The sequence below is a fragment of the Triturus cristatus genome, chromosome 1_2 (assembly GCF_964204655.1).
Source record: "Triturus cristatus chromosome 1_2, aTriCri1.1, whole genome shotgun sequence".
Taxonomy (NCBI): Eukaryota; Metazoa; Chordata; class Amphibia; order Caudata; family Salamandridae; genus Triturus; species Triturus cristatus.
The window spans coordinates 64,251,114-64,272,538 of record NC_140580.1 but is presented as its reverse complement, the minus strand read 5'-3'; the positions used below and the strand labels follow the sequence as shown (position 1 = coordinate 64,272,538).

Genomic DNA, 21,425 nt, shown 5'->3' with positions numbered 1-21,425 from the left:
GAGAGCAAGGAAATTGACCCCGGGGGCAAGACATTAGCGGTGCAGTCTACCACTCATTAGCTAAAAGCTAATTCTATCAGCTTCCATTCCCAGTATGACTGTGCCCACCGGGATGAGATGGCAGATCTTTTCCAACATCTCCTAGAGCAGTTCAGCAAGAGGGAACAGGAGTTGATGGCAGAGAGCAAGATCATCTCCAACACCAACATACGGTATGCACTAGTGCGGCTGACACAGCTGTTTGTGGCATAAACAGCATTCTTTTATGCCATTACACGTGGGTACACATTTCGGACTCTAAGCCAGAGGTCCAGCAACACCCAATTGTTCCCTTTGATGGCCAGAATCTCTTTGGGCCGTTAGGTCGATTAAATGCTCAAAAAGATTAAGGAAGATACAAACACGGCTAAAGCAATAGGCGTCCTTCAGACAGCTGCTTCCTGTGGCTCCTTTCGCTGCTCACCATACCGTGGCATAGCCAAATCTCGCCCCCCCCTCACCAGAACCCTCTTCTACCTTCCCGAAGTCCACCTAGCGGTCACCTTCATGGGGCTACTACAGGAGTAACAATGGCATGGGCAAAGTTAAGAACACAGCCCCCACAGGGTCTGCCTCTCCAAACCAGTGAGACACTCTTCCTTCCCCCTCAACCACACAACACCTGTTGGTGGAATGTCACAGGGGTTTCTGTCCCATTCAACAGAAATCACCTCTGTCGCGACATCATATGGGAAGATACTATCTAGAAATCACATACTACACTAAACATTCCTCCCTCTAGCACAAACTCTCTGTAGATTATCTGTGTCTCCTCCAGGAGGAGCTACTGGCTCTCCTCAACAAAGGGAGACTTAAAGCCATTTCCACCACCGCACAGCGGAAAGGTGGTGTATTCACTATACTTATTCCTAAAATGGACTCTACCCCCCCCCCCCCCCCACCCCCGACCTATCCTCTGCCTCCGACCTCTCAACAAATACAGTCTGTCTTAACTCTTTAATATGGTTACTGTACACGACATCCCACTACTGCAGCATGATGATTTCATGGCTGCCTTAGATCTAAAGGACGCCTACTTCCATAAACCCATCCACCCAGTGCATCGAAAATACCTGTGGTTTGGGGTGAGTGGACAATATTACCAGTTCAAAGTTCTTCAGTTCAGGGTTACCACTGCCCCCAGGGTGTTTACCAAATGTCTAGCCTTGGTGGCATCCACGTATTTCCTTACCTGAACTGGCTGAACAAGAGCGTCACGTCCCAACAATGCCTAGCACACATCTAGACCACCACTCACATCTGTCACAACCTTGACTTTGCTATCAGTCTGCCCAAATCCCACCTCCAGCCATTTTAAGTACAGCTCCTCCTTGGGGCCCATCCTAGACTCACGGGTGGTGAAGGCTTACCCCAGTCCAGCAAGGGCACACAGATGTCAAAATGGGTTACCTCTTTCGCAGCCAGATGGCAGAGAAAGTCAGGTGATGTACATACTCTGAATGATGGCAAAGATGTGTAGACAGCAGTCATTACTACATTAACAGGACCAAGTAATTCCCTAAATCGGAGCAGGTTTCATGGGGAATATCCCACTAGTGGATATCTGCAAAGATGCTTCCTGATTAAAGCACAAGCATTAACGAATATCTATTTCTGATGGATGCTTCTAACTGAAGATTCCTCACCTTGTGAATATTCACCAGCCCAGACTGGATCTGAAAACTTTAAAACAGTAACTCTTGTGCACTGGTAGGTGATGGCATGCGGCTCTGCACTGACTGTGTTCCACTCCGGAAGTGATGAGCTAAGCTACACATTAGATCTAACCATGGACGCTGACCCCAGTTGCTTTATTATAGCTCCTTCAGATGCAAATTCAGAGCTTCTCCTTGGTCTTCCAGACCAATTTAAAGACAACATTTTTGTCAATGTTACCAGCACGCAAAGATTACCATGTAGAGATTGAGAGATATCTATGAGGGATCCTCTGGTGCCTGGGTGAGAACACAACTCCAGGGCTTGCGACAACTGCTCCCAGATGAACCTAAAGGCCATACGGGGCCATGAGACTAAACTTTACATTGCCAAACACAAGAACACTTCCCAACGCGAACAGTCAAAGGGTGTCACCATGCCTTCAAATCTCGCTCCTGCTCTCGCAAGGAGTCTATTCCAACACTGGCTGCTCTGCACCCTTTCTTTCCAGGACTGTCTGTGACATCGCAATAAAAGACTGTCAGATCGGCCATGCTGCGCATTTTCCGCATTTTACCAGCTCCCTCTACTGTACCTTTGGCCTCCAAAGAACCACAGAGGCCTCCAGTCGGACTTTTTCACCTGGTGGTTTCCCCCTTGGTGCTGTGCTGTCTGTGCCTCTTGAACCCACATTGGGTTCTGTACCAACTTCTATGCCAACTTTGGTTCCACTGCTATCCCTGTGGTGGTTCACTTCACTCCAATGCCGTAGCTGAAGGAGGATGTACACCACGTCGTACTATCAGACTTGGAGCAGATGCCACCTTGACCGAGATTGCGCCTAATTCCGACCGGCACACAGCCAATAGGTAATTCTTCAGATTTTGATACTTTGCCCTTACCTTATGGTAGGGCTCAAACTTTACACATTCTTTTTTGGCATTGATTTGGACCATGACCATTATGATGAAAAAGACAACTACGTTCCCTAGTATAATGAGGGACACTGGTATGAGGCCAATGGCCTAGATACTCCTCAAGATAATGGCCTTGTGTCTACCCCTGGTCCTGCCACAGTGGAATGCTCCTCCTTTACAGTTGTTGAGCAAAGGGTAGCTGAAGTTCTAGACTTACAGCTCCCTAATAGGAGGTGAAGCGAACATGTTTAATGATGTACTTCAACCAGAATTGGTCCCTACAGAGCGCCCTTTTATCATTTAATGAAGCCCTTACAGATACTGTTTTGGGCACCTGGTCGAAACCATGATCAGGCCCGCCCGTTAATTGGTTGCTTATCGCCATTGTTCCGCAACGTGTGACCCAGCATCCAACTCAAGAGTTTGGCGGTAAGGCATCCATAAGAAAACATAAATCCCAAAGCTTTTCCCTCTACTCCACCTGAATCTGAATCTAGAAGAGACCTTTGAGAATCTGAGTTTTTCCTCCTTGCGCCTTGCTCTGAGGTCCGTAAATGCCAGTTGCCTTCTAGGCTGTTCTGGATGACCGTAGAGCATCCTTAAAACACATGCTATTCAAGACGATTGTGATGCTGTGTGGAATATACCATAGACTGTGACTTGGACACGACTGACCATTTAGGAGAGCGATGAGCAGTAGTGTGGCTTAGATGTCATGTCTGGAAGATGTTTATCGGCTTCTTTGGGGACGTCCAAGCATCCTTAATTGACATGGTGTTTGTCAGCTGTCTGCTTTTTGGCAAAAAAGTGGAATCTGCCTTAGAATGGTTTAAGGAGAGCAGAGCCAAGTGCTTTCTCTCGTAAATAGTCTAACAGATTTGCGAAATGCTATGGACCAACTCATATTACAGGAAACAATGGTCCCTGAAATCAAAAGTAATTAGTAATATAATGAATATAGCCAAGGTTGGTACTATATTGCAGCCAGTGTCCAGCCGGACAAGGCACCTTTAATAAGTTGAAATGGTTAACAATGATCCAAAGAATGTAAGTAGAATCTTAGTGGGACACAAGCCTGTATCCTGAGACATGCATATCGTGAGGACAACATGTGAAACACATTCAGGCAATTTTAGTGATGTTTCTGTCTGAGAAATATAAAGAGTAGCGAAACATCTAGTAAATATACTGTCACCTTCACAATACGTTATATACAAAGAATCGAATGTGTAAGGTAGACAACTGTGTCGACGGCGTTTCGATCCATATCAGGGGGATATCGGATAATCATCCGGACTAATCCATTAAATTGCCCATATTCAAATGCCTGAATTTACAAGAAATAATAAGGCAAACAAAAAACCATAGGAAAGTTTGGGAGAAAATGCAAGGAGAAAGGGGGAAGAAAATAACAACATAGTAGTTATTTATACGTTTTCAAAGGTAAAACACAAAACGTGAAAATGAGAAATCGCGTCAGAGCAAGCAGCTATTTACATTCAAATAAAATGCAATATTCAGGACTCGTGGATAACTGGTGGATTACATTGTTATGGTGGCATTGTGGACACAAGGTGTCCAGATGAGTAATTAGGAGGTCACGAGAGAAGAGGTGAAGTTTAGAAAGTAAACACATGGAATGCGAGTAAAAACAACTATAAGCTTAAAAAAGCAGTGGGTATAAAATGGGCTATGAGTGAGTGGTTGGTCATTGTAACCACAAACAGTTAGGCTTTTAATCACAAAGTGATCAACTGTGCGTGTAAAAGTTTAGGCAGTAAAAAAAGAAAGGTCTTGTGGTCGATAAACTGTGATGCAAAGACATGCCGTTATTGTGCCCAGCAGTGTCACGGAGGACTAGCGTTAGCTGATGAGAGATAAGCCGTGGTGAGAAAACATGCTGTGATGGTGCCGCGGAGGAAGGGGGGGAGATTTACCTCAATGTACCGATAAGTAATCAAGGGGGGGCGTCTAGGACGGGTAGCGAAACCACAATACTCCTGAAGGACGCGTTTTCGAGGTTCAATGCCTGTGAAGTACAAGGCTGAAGTGAGGAGAGTAAGGTAGAAGCGGCGAGTGGACGACGGTAGAGCGGGTTTAGACGCTTACCTACGGCTATGGGGTTCCAGGAATACAGGTCACGGTAACCATTTCATGTTTGTCTGGGAGGACAAATAAAGACAAGGAGTGGGATGAGGAAACGTGTGGGGATATCGTGGGGGGAGAGCAAGGGTGAAGCGATAATGAACCTTACCTCAAAATGGTGAGAGAAATGAATTCCGTGGCCACGCCAAAAACATCTCGTTCGGACAATGCCGGATCGGAAGTGAAGCGGATGTGCAACTCCCGTCATGCTATGGGTATAAGGAGTCATGTGGGCGGTCATGTGATCCGGAAATAGGACGTGTGACCGAAAAGAGAGTGATGTGCGATTGCAGGCGCCATGTTGAGAAGGTAAAAGGACAGAAATACTAGTTGAGAGCCCAGGAGGCAAGGGAATTGAAATGAGTTAAGGAATTCAGCAGGTAGTTACAGAAAGATATCGTGCCCCAACCATATACATTAGAGAGTGATGGTAGAACATATGCAATCATGCACAGTAGTTTGTTATGCACAGTATTGTAATACAGGGCACTGTCACACAAAAAACAGAGCAGTGGTGAAATGCACGAGTGGAGGCAACGGTATTGTAGTCATAGTGAATGTTCAAGAAGATGGAATGGAACGGTCCAAGAAGTTTATAACAAAGAAGTCCAGTCCTCAAGGCGGTTCAGCCCTTTGTGAATGCTACCAGTTTTCAAAATCCACTTCAATTCCTCTTTGTTCAGCAATTGCGAGAGATCTGCGCCTCTCGGTGGGATTTTTACAACGGAAACCACTGTCCAGCGTATGTCATCCTCAGTATGGCATAGAGCCTCAATGTTCGACCAACGGTGCATTTGGTATTTTGCATCTTAATCTGCTCCTGTGTTGGCAGATTCTAATCCGGCTTTTTTGCGTGGTTTGACCTATGTAGATCATATCACAAGGACAAAAGATGGCATAGATAACATTACAAGTATTACAGTTGCTGAAGTACTTGTGTACATTACGTATATTCCCAAATACAAACTCTTTACAATCTGAGGTAAATCTACACACTGTGCAGTTGCCACATCTAGTGTGACCAATCAACGATGGTAGGACCCAGTGGTCATGGAGGGTGCCAGTATTAGTTGTGCTGGGAAGTGCCGCTCTTACCAGGTGGTCTTTGATGGACCAACTCATAACCAAGTATGAACGGCAGTTGTACTCGAAGTTGGCACTGGACATCTTCCAGCAATGGAGTGACCCCCTAGCTCGATCTTTTTTGCCCCTGCCGAACACGCGTTGTCAACACTTTTGTAAGCTGGAGTTTCCAAAGTGTCTCTGTAAGACACCTTCCCTCTAGATTGGTGCTTGAGACTCCTATATGCCTTACTGCAACTGCCTCTCATGCCCCAAGTTCTGAAGATCTGGAATGACCCATCCCAAGTTATCCTACTTTAGACTGAGTTCCGGGACTGGTACATTGAACTTGGCATGAACATCTCTTCTCTGCACACATGGGTGGTGCTTATTTGCGGCTCAACTCGTCACTTCTGGAGTGAAGACAGCGTAGAACTAAACCATGCCACCTCCCAACCCACACAAGCACTGCTCTAACTTTTCCGGATCCATTCTGGCGCTTGTGGAATATTCACAAGGTGAGGAATCTGCGAGTAGAGTATCCACCAGAAAGATTGTTTCCAAAGAGAAGTAACTTGTTATGTATAAAAATCCTTGCCCATCAACTGACCATTGTAGGCCAGATGATGAGGATATTATTTCTGACAACTGTCCCATCCAAAGCATCTGTGAGTAGCGTGTAGTTGTATATTCACATGCAGCCACCCTACTTGCTGCAAATGTAGCTCTGTCCTGCTCTTTTGTTTGCTAGTTTCCAGTGCATATTTGTGCTTTATGCACTTTACTCTCCTTTCACACTATACATACGCTCACCTGCTGTGTGAAAAACAATAGAAGATAGTCTATGCTTATGCGCAATGTACAACAAGAGAAAGTCACAGCCCATCTAGTGACTCCTGAGACTTACTCTCAAACGTCTGAGCCCAACACTAGATTGCAGTATATGCTTAACCTGTGAATCTACAGCAAAACACTCTATGAACAGATGCTTACAGGGCCAGTAGCATTTTCATTTAATTTACAAACACCCATTGTGGGAGTGCATGTTCCTGGCCTCACTAATGTCCATTTTATTATCTAGCTAGCATGACATGCTTTCCTGACTGCTGTGACTATTTTTTAAATGTTCTTGTCTCCCAACAGCCTGGGGCAAGTCTGGAGCAGACACATATCTTTGTCCTTGCACACATCCTGCGAAGGCCAATTATAGTTTATGGAGTGAAATATTATAAGAGTTTCCGTGGTGAGACACTGGGGTACACCCGCTTCCAAGGTAAGGCTTGCAACCCTTTGAGACTTTTTTGCTGTATAGTTGTAAGAATGTTGGTGCCATGTCCTCAGCCAGTCTCCCATCTATATAAACGTCCATTTTCATACACTTAATACTGGGGCCTACTCTGATCTTTTTTTTTTTTTTAAATATTTTTTTATTTTGTACTTTCAACAGTGCACATTTAATACATATAATACATTCGTTTATTCATTTTCGCAACCTAGTCTTTCAAGTAAATTTCAAAAACAAGAAGACAATTAAGAAAAATAGAAAGACCAAGTATCATGTAAACAGACTAATATACCAATATAGCTCTCGTCAATCCCAAAGTCAAATTTTTCCAAGTAACCAGGTTTATCAGATTACCTAGTTAACAGTTTACCCTACTCCAACTCTCCACCGCGCTAAGGGCCCCCAAATTCTTATGCCTAGAGCTCTCCCCACTCTCCCTTTCCTTGCATAGATAGGTTTTTCTAAATTAAATATAGATATTAAATTTGCTAGCCATACATGCATAGACGGAGGGGATTTGTCCAACCAAGCCCTGGCTAGAATTAATCTATACACTGCCATTGCCACAAAAATAAATTCCCTCTCTATGTTTCTGTTACCATCACAATCTATTCCTAGCAGAATACATAATGGTGACATGGATATCTGTAGGCCTAGAGTATTGTTAAAAAAAGCTTTGATATCCCTGATTAGAGTATATAGTTGTGGGCAAGTGGCCAGCATATGAATTAAGTCAGCGTCTAATGTGCTGCATCGAGGGCAATGTATCCCAGTTGTACCCCCCCATTTAGCAATTCTAGCAGGCGTATGATATAGGGAAAACAGAGTCTTATAATGTTGTGATTGTAGGGGGCCAGAGCATAAAATATTAGACCCCAAGTCCAATGACACCTGAAACTCCTCCATTTCTCCTCCCAACTTCTCTGCCCACTTACGCTTATGTTTTTCTAGGTCGTCCACTTTAGTTTGAGCTAGTATTGCGTAAGCTGACCTGATACCATGGTGGCCGCCCGTAGTTAAAATCTCTAGAAAGTCATTTCTATTATATCCTGCTGAGCCACCGCTTTTCTGTCCCAAAAAGCTTCTTAGTTGTAGGTACTTAAAAAAATCTCTCCTGCTCAACTTAAACTTGTTTACCAATACCTCAAACTGCACCAATCCCCCATCCCCTATTAGATCCCCTGCTTGGTTAACACCTTTTCTGTTCCATTCTGCCATTACTGTATCAGAAAAAATTTCTGAGGGGAGCGATTTGTTTTTATATAGTTTAAGATACCTATTATACCGCCCAAGACCCATCTTCCTCATAAAAGCATTCCATACATATAGGGCCGCATTTAACGTCTTGAATTGCTTCCTTCTGAGATACCCATACTCAGTGGAACATAGCAAACAATTTTCTGCATCTTGTCCTAACAAAATTGCGTATATGTCGGTAGATTCGGTCGTTACTCTTTGAAGCATCCCCCCTCCTCCAATTAATCCTTGCATATATTGAAGGGCAGTTGCCAGATAGTATAGTCTAAAATCCGGGGCTCCCCACCCCCCCCTGTCTCTCGCCAATGTCATAAATTTATATGCCCTACGCGTTTTCCCATGTGCCCATATAAACTTGTTAAGGATACCCTCCAACATATTAAACCATTTTGTTTCAAAGATTAACGGAATTGTTCTAAATAAATACAGGAATTTCGGCAATATACTCATTTTTAACACGTTGGTACGACCTACTAAAGAAAGGTGTAAATTATTAATCCTATTTAGATCTGATTTTACATTCTCAAGGAGGGGGGCTATATTATTCTCTACAAGAGTGTCTAATTTTGCAGATATTGCTATCCCTAGGTATATCGCCGAGGTGGTCACCCTGGAGTCAGTGTACAAAATGGCTGCGTTCAGAACTATCTGCGTCTTAGATCTATTTAGCTTGTAGCCTGATATTTTTCCAAACTTATTAGCCTCCCTTTCGATCTCTGTAATAGCTAAGCCTGGATTCGGAGTAAGTATCGCAACGTCGTCTGCGTACGCCAAGATTTTAATTGACCGACCGTTTAAAACCATTGGTAGAATCTCTCTATTTCTGTCCAGTTTCCGCAAAAAAGGTTCCAAAAACAACGCGAAAAGCAATGGAGATGAAGGGCAGCCTTGTCTCGTCCCCCTAGAAATTGCAATTGCTTCTGAGAATCCTCTATTTACCCTAATTTTAGCTGTTGGGCAATGGTATAGAGCTCGGACGGCTGTTATAAAACCTTCCCCAATACCACTCCATCTCAAAACTGCCCACAGGAATCCCCAGGCAACCCTGTCAAAAGCCTTCTCGGCATCCAGCAGCAGTGCTGCTGCCGGGTCACCCAGGGATTCCGCGGCGTCAAACACCGTTATAAGTGTCCTAACGTGCTGGGTAGTTCCCTTTCCTGGTATGAAGCCGTGCTGGGATGCGCTTACTAACTGCTCTATATCGCCTGCCAACCTAGTTGCCAGCATTTTTGAGTAGAGTTTAATATCGGCATTCATAAGAGTAATGGGTCTATACGAGCCCGGGAGTGTCGGAGGCTTGCCTTTTTTTTGGATGACTATAATATCCGCTGCTCCCCAAGACTCAGGAGGTGAGCCTCCTTGCTGTGTTAATAGCATAATATTAAACATATCCACCCCTAAGCTGTCTTGGAAGACTTTATAAAATTCTACTGGAATTTGGTCTGGCCCCGCCGCCTTCCCTGAGGGGAGACACTTGATTGCGTTCTTAAACTCATCCAGATGGAAAGGAGCATCAAGCCCAGCTTTGTGTTGTACCGACAAAGAGGGAGCTAGGACATCTCGTAGATAGTTATCCACCTCAACCTCTGCTAAAATATTCCCTTCCTCACCAGTATACAATTTAGTGTAGAATTCCCGAAAAACCTCCCGGATAAGCTCGGGATCTGAAACCAAATTCCCCTGGCTATCCTGAATTTCCTTAATATCTGTCATAGCAGTTCTTTGCCTAGTTCTGACAGCCAAGAAGTGCCCAATCCTCTCACTTAATTCATAAGAATCTTGTTTATGCCCCATGTATTTTTCAGCTGCTTTCACGCTAATCCCCTCGGTAGCATCCCCTTTGAGGGTAGTTATAGTAATCAAGAGGGATTCAAGCGGTAGGCCTTGCGCTATAGCTCTAGCTAGATTTTCCTCTGCCACAAGCAGTCCTTGTCTTATATCTTCTAAATATCTTCGGTCTTTTTTCTGTTTAGCCAATACGTAACTCATAGTTTCTCCCCTTACCCCCGCCTTAAAACAATCCCATACCACCCCTGGGGGCGCAGTGCCTCTGTTAATATCCCAGAAAAACAATATCCATGATTTCATATGCGTCTGGTATGCCCTATCGCTTAGCAATGTTCGCTCAAACGTCCACTGGGGTTTAATTACTTTAATATTCCTAGTAGCTAATGTTAAAACCAGAGGGCTATGATCAGAAAGGATTCTGGGCTGTTTTTCTATTTCTGTATGGGAGATAATAGAACTAGACACCAAAAAATAGTCCAATCTCACTAAAATTCTGTGTGGGGCCGAAAAATAAGTACTGCCATCCACAAAGGGATGCAGCTTAATCCATGGGTCCACAAGGGAGTTATGTTGGACCATACTAGCCAATGCGTTATAAGTCTTCCTCTTCCTCCCTACATAGCTCCCCCCAAGTTCTGTAAAGGAGCTCGTACTATCATGGATATTAAAGTCCCCGCATAGCACAATGGGCTCCGGCCAATGTGCTAATTCCAAATCCATGAACTGCCAGACATCTGGGTCATCTTCAGTGGAGCCATATATTGTGCCTACTGTAATTTTAACCCCCTTTATACTCAGTTCGACAATAGCCCATCTCCCCCATTGATCCTCCTTTTTTCGATGTACCACTACCTCATGTTTCCTCCCTAGTATTGCAACCCCCCTAGTTCTAGTCCCCTGCTTGCTGGCAGCTAATACATCAAAATTAAGCTGTTTTAACAAGTAAGTCTGTGATGACTGAATATGGGTTTCTTGAAGACAGACTAAGTCCAATTTCAAGGTCTTTAACAGCCCTGCTACATTAGCTCTCTTAACATGATTATTCAACCCGCACACATTAATCGAAGCAATCTTACAAGGCATTACAAAGGAGCATTAAAATTCTTACATCTGAATAACCGAGTATTAAGCATGAGCATAGACATGATCATGGGCATCGACAAGAGACTAACAAATCTGTACCTAGAAATGTGCATTATTAAACTAAAAAAAAGCCAAATTTTAACCCCTATTAGACCCCCCAGTGACCTCCCCCCTACCCAACCACCCTCCTCACCCTCCCCACGGCCCCCACCCCCACCCTCCCCTACACAGGCAAATAGGTCGGTCAGACCTATGTGTAGCCGGTTTCAGGCTGCTGGAGCCGCTAAGTCCCACCCCTCTCCCTCCTTTGTCTCTGTCACTATATATCCATCTTCAGCCATCTAGCACCCGCCTGCTTTACCGCAAAACTTTCTACCCCCCCAACAAAATAGTTAAGTACTCTCCCTGCCAACGCCGATTATTTTTTCACCTCATCTAGATACTGCTGAGCCTTAATCTCTGAAAAGAACATTCTAACTCTACCCTGCGCGATCGTTTTCAGCTTTGCAGGAAACATTAAGTAAGCCTCTAAGCCTAACTCCTGGAATTTCGGGATCAACTGCCTCATCCTCCACCTCCGTTCTACGGTAACATGGCAGAAATCTGGTCTTGCAAAAAAGGAGGTGCCTTCGAATGATCTCTTACTTGTAGGTCTAGCTTTTTCAATGATTTCCTGTCTAATAAGGTAATTGCCAAAGTAGACTAAGATTGCTCGCGGAAAAGAGGACTTCCTGCCCCCCTCTGCCATGGATCCCCCTTTTAGCGTAAAGGGAAACCTGTGCACTCTCTGAATCTCGCTATCCCACTGCCACTGAGACTCTGGGAAAGCCCCTCTTAGTAAGTTAACAGTAAAGCGCCTTATATCCTGCCCTTCAATCCCTTCCGCCACACCCAAAATTCGAACATTATTCCGCCGCTGGCGGTTTTCTAAGTCCTCCAGCTTCCATTGCAAGTCTTCTACGACTTTTTCTTGCTCCATTCTTGAGGACTGCCAATTTCCAAAGTCATCTTCAAGTTTATTCGTGCGCTCCTCAACCTCCGTCACTCTACCGACCAGATCTTCGTAGAGCTTATTGGTTTTTTTAAGTGAGACTTGTATTTTTTTTGCATCTTGCCTTGCTTTGCGATTTGCAACTCTAGCTTCCGCCTGCATCTGTTTGAGAGTATTGAGCAAGATGTTAGACGGTGTGTTTTGACTCGGTGCGCCGGCGGATTCCTCCTCGTGATATGTTTGAGAAGTTCCCAGATAATCCCATGCTAATCCTCTCCCAGTACTTCCCATGAGCCCAGCCGGCTGACTGCTTGGCTTTATTTTGCTCTTCCTTTTTCTTAAGGTTGAGTCGTTTCCTGTACATACGTCATTGCAGTCGCTCCCTGTCGAGCTAGAATCCGTCAGCTCGTCCTCCCCTGATATTACCATCTCCTCTTCTCCCTCTGTGCTCTCCTCTAAGCTTGCGTCTCCATGCTGCACAGAGTGAGAGTCCGAATCCTCATTTAGAGAAAAGAATTTTTCTCCATCTACCTCACCGATGCTGTTTTTCTCCGTTAGCGCTGTCGACACTGGCTCGCAACACCCGTGCCGTCCTGCCTCCTCCACTGGGCTAATACATTTGTCCACTGAAGCTGCGGACCTGACCCCCTTGATATGACTCTTTTGTACAACTTCAAGGGCCTTAGGGGTTCCTAGCTCTGCCTCGAGCAACAAAATTGCCTCCATCATCTCATCGGTTGCACCCTGTTTCGCTAATGAGTCGATTTTGCTTGCCTGGGGGCCCTCAGTGCTCACGGTACTCACAGTACTCACGGTGCTCACGGCTCTCTCGACTGACAGTGACAGTACCAAACCGGACTGTGGAGCAGGCTGCATCGAGACTCCGGCGTTGCCGATCTGCTGATCCCCCTGTTGCTTAGCAACCTGAGCGTCCGTGTTTGACGTGCTTTCCGCGTCCTCGAGGACGCTGAGACCGGAGCTGAGGCTGCCGCTGGTTTCCTCTCCGCCGGTTTCGTTGCGACTCACAGCGGATTGAATGGAGAAGACTTCCGATAAGGTAGGTTGTCTAAGGGTAGTCGCTCTGCTTTTTTCCTCGCCCCTTCCTTGCCCCAACTTTTTCTCAACTCCATCCTCCTGCTGCCGCACTAATCTTGTCATCTTCAGATCGGTGGCTCCATCTACTCGGTCAGTTGGGCCCGTGGGGGTATTTACAGCCGCTTTTTCCCCCCTCCGTGACTCAGCTTTCCTAAGCCTTTGCGCTACTGCCGCTGTCTTCCGAATTGCTCCTAGATCCTTTGGGGCTGGCGGCGTCACCTTAGCTGGTTCCATAGGAGTATTCTCGAGCTGATGTACTTCCTTATGCTTCTCCTGTTTCTCCTTCATTTTGTCCGTCTTGGCAGAGCGCGGGGGCATCTTGTAGAACTGATTGCCAAGCACTGTCAGTGGCAGTGTCAGAATACTCAACGTTCTCCGCGTGCTCTCCCACTTCCTCCAGGCCCTCTTGAAGGCTACCTTCAGCCAGCTCCGTTTAAGTATCGCAGGTAACTTCCACGTTTCTGGAGAAATTCGAGTCGGCGCAAGTAGGGTTGCGTGCCAGAGACTGATCATAGCCTTTGGGGGGGGGGCATTTCCATCACCAGTACATGTCTCAGGGCGCTAGATTATTACCACCGGGAGAGGTATGGAACAGCGACTGCTCAGCTCAGCCTGTCCGCGGCCATCTTGCCGGGTCTCGGCACGCCACTGCTCAGTCCTACTCTGATCTTAAATGTTTTCAATTTTAACAGAATCCAAAACTTGATAGGAAGCAAAAGTGTTTTCAGGTAGTAAAGGTGGTAGGGAGGGATTAAGAAAAAAAAAGTGTGCACACTACTCAGCTGTGGGTGGGATGGACAGGAAATGTATCTCCATACTTGGTCACAGCAGCAAAAGGTATTCACTTACTAGTTGAACACGGTTGATCTTTTATAGGGTTTTCCTACTTCTTTCTGAAGTGATGGAATAACCTGGGGTGGTTTGTGGCTACATACCCTGGGTACATGGCGTTACAAGGCTTATTTTATGGTCCGTCTTTTTTTTTTTCTTCTTTTTTTTCAATAAAATATTTGTTTTCCTTTAGCATAAACAAAACAATACAAAAATTCAGATGAAAATACGATGAGATGCTAGAGAATAGTTCTGTTCAAGTATTTTAAACCAGTTGCATGTCTTAAGTTATTCCAAGATTGAGACATAATTGATGGAATGTAAACACAGGGTTCTGGAGATTGGAAATAGTCCCACGATGGGCCACATTTTTTCTTTTTCTTTATTTTAAATGTTTTGATATAGTTTTGTGTGGTAACCTTCAGAAATGGTAAGTTCTGCCTGGTGCGATAGTGTTGGTTGTGATTGATTTTATAGGTAATTGTGGTTTTCCAGGTTGATACAAGCATTCTGGGCAGCTGTTGCAAGCTCAGCACTATAGGCTTAAGCCATTCTTTGCAGCCCCTCTGTTAGAATGCTGGATGCATTTCAGGGGAGCTGTTGGACACCAGTGAGAGGTATTTCCACCATTCAGTTAGGTAATGACAGGGGCTTTGGTGCTTTTGAAGTAATTCCTGAAGGTATGGTTGACTTGTGTTCTAACTCTTTCTTTCGTACCAGATTATTTGAGTTTTACTGGTGTAGGTTTTTAAAATGCAGTTGCTGTCAGAAATAAATGATCTTATGTCTGCAAGTGAATTTGGGTTGTGAATCCATCCAGCCGGATGTTGGAGAGTGAATATCAGGGTGTGTCTTGAACTGTTGACTTGAATATCGTCTTTTTCAGTTTGGGGTAGGCAGATATACAGGTTTGCTAGACTGTCTTTAACAGGGATGAATGAAGTGTTTTTCTCATCTGCAGTTAGCAGAAGGGAAACTGCAAGAAATGTGCCTCCCACAGTTTAGAAAAAAGGAGGATTGCAGGAGAAATATCCTACAAAAGAAGAATTCCTCAATTTGGTCATCGGGGAATGCAGGGAAGAAGAAATCCTTCTACCACCTAATGCCGTCAGGTGCTGGCCTTTTTTATCAACTGAATTGTAATACTATTAAGTTAATTACAGTGGCTGGCCCCTGACTGCGGTCTTTAAAGAAACTTTCCCAGAATGAAGCTTGAGTGCAACACCTGCCTTCCAGGTGGCTTCTGTAGACTTGCACTGCACATAGACTTTCATGCTGGGGAAGATTCTTTTGAGTGCACTGTGAGTAGCTGGGAAGTGTATGTACCTTAATGCAGTTAACATTAAGATTGCAGATGAGTAGCTTCGCTTCATAGCTCTTCCTGCGCTTTTTGGATGATGGTTCTGTGAAAGGAAGCTTAAGTGTAGAGTTGCTTTTCAGTGGCCGAGTACATAACTGCCTTAGGTTTTGAGTGAGGTTCGGAGTTGCCAGACTCTCCAGTGCAACACTGTATTTAGTGCTTGGATAGAGAACTTATTCCAAGACTGCCAATAAGATTTGAATAGGTGTAGTAGTGGAAATATAGTAAAAAGTGATCAACTTACCTGAGCCAAAGGACAGTGAAAGGATTGAGTGTGATGGGGGTCCTGTCCCGGAGCCCTGATAGAGAACGTTTCCTTTTATCTGTTAGCTTCCCAGGGTGAAGAGGAGAATACCCATGTATTCCCAGGGGGTCATTGAGGGTTGAAAAGCAAGATGGAGAATAACATTTTTGGTTTTGTATATCATACCATTGTTGGAGGGGAAATATTTTCATGAAAATATGCAAATATTTGGCAAATGTTTCTAGTCCTTGCTAAATCAACATTCCATTACAGAACCAGTAAGTACTGTGCCTACTTCAAAACATGGTTCATGGTCCCTCTGGGTGGTTCTGAACTGTGCTGTTTCTGGTTGGCAACCCTCAATGCCTAATTTGTGAAAGAATAAGTGCCGAGGGCCAAAATCTGGCACAATCGAGAGCCGGACTCCGATTGGCAGGTCTGCATAATCTTGATTCCACCTCCTGCCTCTTTCATCCACCACCATATACGTCCTTCCCCTTTAACTCACTCTTGCATGTTCTTTGTCATTTCTGCTTTCTCCCTTAGTCACTGTTTTTCCATCTTTCTCCTTCTTTTGTTTTTCTGTCTCTTGCACTAGGTGAAGGTCTGATGGAAAACAAGTGCCAGTCCCCAGAAATGAGTGCGTAGGGTCCCCACCTGCACCCACAGAGTCAAATTAAGCACTGTTGCCTGGGTGTTTGCCTGTCTTATTAGAAAGTTCCTATCCGTTTCCCTTCAGGCCTTTTCATTCATTCTCCCTCCCATATATTTGGAATATTCCTTTGCCTCAATCAGGCCAAAAATCTTGTCGCAGAGTTCTAAAAAGGACCCTCGTAAGAAAGTTTTTTGCCTCATTCCCTTGCATCACCTTCCTGAATTTGACTATCTGTGGGAAGTCTGCCTGGTGCAACACAAGTACGTACCAAGTCTTATAAGTACAAGGGCCTTTTATCAGTACTTTTCAAAGGGGAATACTGGCTTATTTTGGATCAAAGAGCAGCCATCAACAAATCCGAATACTGGCACTAAATGAAATGTTTCTGCTTCAGCAAGAGGAATAATTGTATGTGTTCATCATTGACCTGCAAATTACACTTACCCTTCCCAGTTGTTTAGAATGATGGGAATTTCTAATATTCACATTGAATGAAGCACATCCCAGTCCCACTTTTTGATGAATACCTATGACTCCTGATTCCTCAATTTTTTTTAATTTCCCAAGATACCGAACTGGATCCAAAATATTTACAATAGCATGGTGAAGGCTTCATTTTGGCACCGGTAGGTGGTATTGGCTTTCTCAACCCTGTAAGCAGCACAGATGTGACGTCACTGGTGTAATACAGTGCTAGCCAGATAGCCTCACATTGGTGTCCTTTTTTCTGCGTATTTGATGCAGATCTGGTGTTGCTCTCTGTGACTCTTCATATTTTCTCAACTATGTTCTTCAACAAAAATGTGCATTGCTTTAGAGGTGTCACCCTGTAAACGTCATGATATACAACTTGGTACACCTATTAATTACAGATGACCCTCTCTGATCTGCACAAGGTCTGCCTATGGTGCCTAGGGCCGTAAAATGGCTCCAAGTGGAAAACACGGGCGACCCAGCAACCCTCCTTCCTTGTACCATTTGGGCAAGCCACTTTAATTACCCCTTTAATTACCCCTTAAGGGCTCACATCAATCAAGTTGGAGGAAAGACGTCATTCTGTCTACTGGCTGGAGTGCCATTAAAATGGACCAGTGAATTTTGTGATTATTGAAAGGGGATATTCCCTTCCAAAATATCCCTCCCCTCAGTCACTGGAGTCGGAGTATCACATTCATATTCTATAACAGGAGGAAGTGGCCCTGTTGCAAAAAGAAGCAGTGCGGTTGGACCTGGAGAAGGGGGTGTGGGTGCTACTCCTGGTGCTTCCTGTTTCGCAAAAATGATGACACTGTCTTTGGACCTATTCAAGATGCTATTCGTGACTGAGGTACTCTTGCTGATGGAAGCGGAAGACTGGATGGAATGCCTCGTCTTGCAGGGTGTGTCTTGCAGGGTGTGTATTTTCACTTATCCAGTATTAGGGTATCTTTCATAGATTCACATACCTGAATCATTCCCTGTCGTTGGGATGGGAGTCCCCGGTACATAAAGTAATGTCTCAGTAGACATATTGAGTAATAGGCCAAAGGCCTCACCTTAGTAACATATCCACGTCCTTTTGTAAAAAAGGACCAAACTTTGGAGAGTAGCCAATCCGCTATCACCACCCTCTAGAACCTTCCTGGAATGAGCTCTAGTCCCTCAGATTTTCTACCGCACGTCGTGCTAATGGAGTCTCCACTGAGCTCTGCTCAGCATTCCTGGTTTCTGGATTACCAGTGTTTCTAGCTTCAACTTTCCATCTTCTGGGTGAAGTTCTTCAGTTCCTCATGGCAGATACTCCAAAGAAGGGCCTTTTTAGGTCTTGTGCTTCCTGTGGAAAAAAGACTTCATGTGGGCGACCAACACAAAGACTGTCTCTACTGCCTTTATCCGAACCACTCTTCAAAGGATTGTAAGGTATGTTGTACCTTTTCCTCCAAGCCCCTTAAAGATTGTGAGGGGCGCCTCTTAATTTGGCTGCCGATGGTTGAAGACAAAGACTCAGTATTGTGCTCTGAGGAAAGTGAGGTCTCGTCCATCTTTTCACAGTCCTCTCAGAAAAGACCATGGGTGGCTTCTCCAGGCCCTTCGTCGCAGCCACCTCAAAAGAAGGCACATAAGTCTTCAGAGGTCCTTCCTAAGACTCTTCCAGCGAAGGTTTCACCTCAGGAAGTTCTTCATGCCTTCAAAAAGCCTTCTTCCACCCCGTCGACGACTGCCTCATCGACGGTGGCTTCGACGACGAGGAAATCTCCATCGACTGCATTGAATGTGACGACGACAGTTTCCACTTCTGTCGCACCTCATTCCCTATCAACATCGACCACTCCATCGTCGACGGCCGGTAGGTCTGTCTCGTCTACGCTGAAAATCAAAAAGACATCGTCGACGTCCAAACTGCCGCCGACGCTGCGATCAGCGTCGACGACGACACCGTCGACTAAGACTGTCCCGTCGACATCATCGTCGACGAGGAGTCCGTCGACGACGGCTCTGACGGCGGACCTCAATCTACTATGGTGCCCGTCCAAGCTTCACCGTCTACGACTATACCACCGACGGGACGGTCGACGACAGCAGATTCTGACATAGAGTACGTACGTGCACGTAAAAATCACGAATCGTACACTGACACCGGCCCTGACCTCTCCTAGTAGAGTCCAGCTCTTGCCTCTAGCACATCTTTTGGATCGAAGAAGACTGATGATGGCAGTATGTTCAGAATGGCGACAAGTCCATCGCAACTGCACGTTAAATACCAAGACATTTCGGATTATGATCAAGGGCAGGAAGATCAGGCGGTTTCTCCTGAGGAATGCCATCCACCTCCCATGGTTTGTTTGCCTGCATCCCTGGTCTCTGACCTACAGTTCCTCATTTCGGACTATAAGCAGAGGTTTCCAACGTCTGCACCATCACTATCTCCGCTTCAGGTTGTGCCTCCAAGACCACGACCTCCTCCGTTGCGCTTACAGTCTGAGCCTGTCACATCACCACCTCCACTTTCTACAGACGATGAGTAGGAGGAGGAGGAAGAGGAAGAACATGAAGAAGGGGAACTTCAGGATTCCCAATCTAATCGTGACGAGTGGGATGATTACATACTTCCCTGTCCAGCTTCTCCCATGCCTGCCACAGGTGACTCTCCTCCGGAGGACATTGGAGGCTTTCACAACATAGTGGAAAGAGCGGTGCAGCGCTTCCAAATACCTATCCCCTCACACCAACAGGATTGTTTCCTCTACGATTTTAAAGAGCCTTTTATGAAATCCGTTAGATCTATCCCTATTATAGACTACATATGGAAACAGGGTGTTAAGATCATGCAGAACCCTTCCTCGGTGCCTCCAGTATTACCTCGTCTGGATAAGAAATATAGGGCTCCAGATACTGCTCCGGCTTGCCTGACCGGCCATCCTAAACCGGACTCAGTCATTACACCAGCTGCTCAGCGGAAATCAAGAAATCCTTCCACTCTGCTGACTGCTCCTCAGTACAAAGAGGGTAGACGGCTGGACTATATTGGCAAACGCTTCTCATCCATGTCTGCATTAACAGTGCGTGCATCCAATTCCTTGGCACTGTTAGGACGTTATAACCGGCAGATGTGGGCAGATATTGCTCCATACCTTGCGGCCTTGCCAGATGAGTCAAAGGAAGAGGCAAAGAAAATCTTACATTTTATTTTATTTATTTATTTATTTATTATATAAGTTTATAAAGCGCGACAGCTACCCAAAAAGGGTTTCCCGGCGCTAAAGATATGGACCACTTGAGGGAACTAGAAACTTAGAGGAGAGGTTGGAGCAGATTACTGGCAAAAGAGCCAGGTTTTGATGGATTTGAGGGTGAGCGGTCTGCATCAGAGATTATAGACTGTGCAATGGATATCGCCTCTATTTGATTTCGCCAACTCGCGGGCGCAGCTGTACTACAGTGCCAGGGTTGGTTGAAGGCGACTTCATTCAGACCGGAGGTACAAACCAAAGTCTTAGACATGCCATACGATGGCCAGCTTCTTTTTGGGACACACATCAACGAAGCTCTGCAAGGTATTAAAAAGGATACCGACACGGCTAGGGCTTTGGGTACCCTCCAATTCAGGAACCCCTCTTTTCGAGGCTCAAGAGGGAGAGGTCGAACGTCTACCAGAGGTGATAACCAACACCGATCTTCCTTCTCTTCCACTCAGCAATATCGGCCACAATACCAGCAACGTCAACAACAATCCACCTACACTAAATCTTCCTTTCGTGGCAAAGGAGGGCGGCAAAGACGCTGCTCTGCGACAATTACTTCCCACTACCGCCGGTCTCCAACTCCTCTCTGCCCTCCAAAGTTGGAGGAAGAATTTCCCACTTTCTAAAAAATTGGAAGCAAATAACAACGGACCATTGGGTCCTGCAACTAGTTCAATTCGGACATTCACTAGAATTCATTCAAATTCCTCCCCAAACCCCTCCCCGACCTATGCTTCACAAAAATGTACGTGCTTTGCTCCTGGAAGTTTCACTTATGCTCCAGAAGGGAGCTATACAAAGAGTTCCTCCACGTCAAAGGGGAAAGGGATTTTACTCCCGATTTTTTTCCTAATATGCAAAAAGGAGAAAAAATGCTCGGGATGATGTCTTCCTGCATCCTACTAGTTCCACACTGTCACCTTCACATGCGACCTCCTCAAGAAGCGCTTTCAGCTCAATGGGTCCAATGTACGTGGTCATTCGACGATGTCATCCAGGTGACCCCTCTGATGAAAACGGCTCTGCTGTGGTGGATTTGCCCTCAGAACCTTTCTCAAGGCTTGCCTTTCTTGCTTCCTGCTTCTCCACATACCAGCACAACAGATGCATCTCTGGAGGGCTGGGGAGCTTTCCTCCAAGAACTCCAGATCAGCGACAAATGGTCCCTTTCCGAAAGGAAACTCCACATAAATCTTCTGGAGCTCCGAGCAGTGTAGCTTGCTCTTTTGGCATTCCTTCCGCGAATCAGAAACTCTCTAGTGCTTGTACGGACCGACAATATCACGACCATGCAC

General features: G+C 45.4%; 1 protein-coding gene across 2 annotated transcripts in view; it reads left to right on the top strand.

Annotated features, from left to right (window-relative positions):
* The window catches only part of ZRANB1 (zinc finger RANBP2-type containing 1), a 299,913-nt gene that overhangs the window by 218,843 nt on the left and 59,645 nt on the right, over positions 1–21,425 (top strand). For both annotated transcript variants that reach the window (XM_085601498.1, XM_085601489.1), the window contains one exon: positions 6,963–7,092. In XM_085601498.1, coding sequence (XP_085457624.1) covers positions 6,963–7,092 — 130 coding nt within the window. The remainder of the gene's footprint in view (positions 1–6,962; positions 7,093–21,425) is intronic.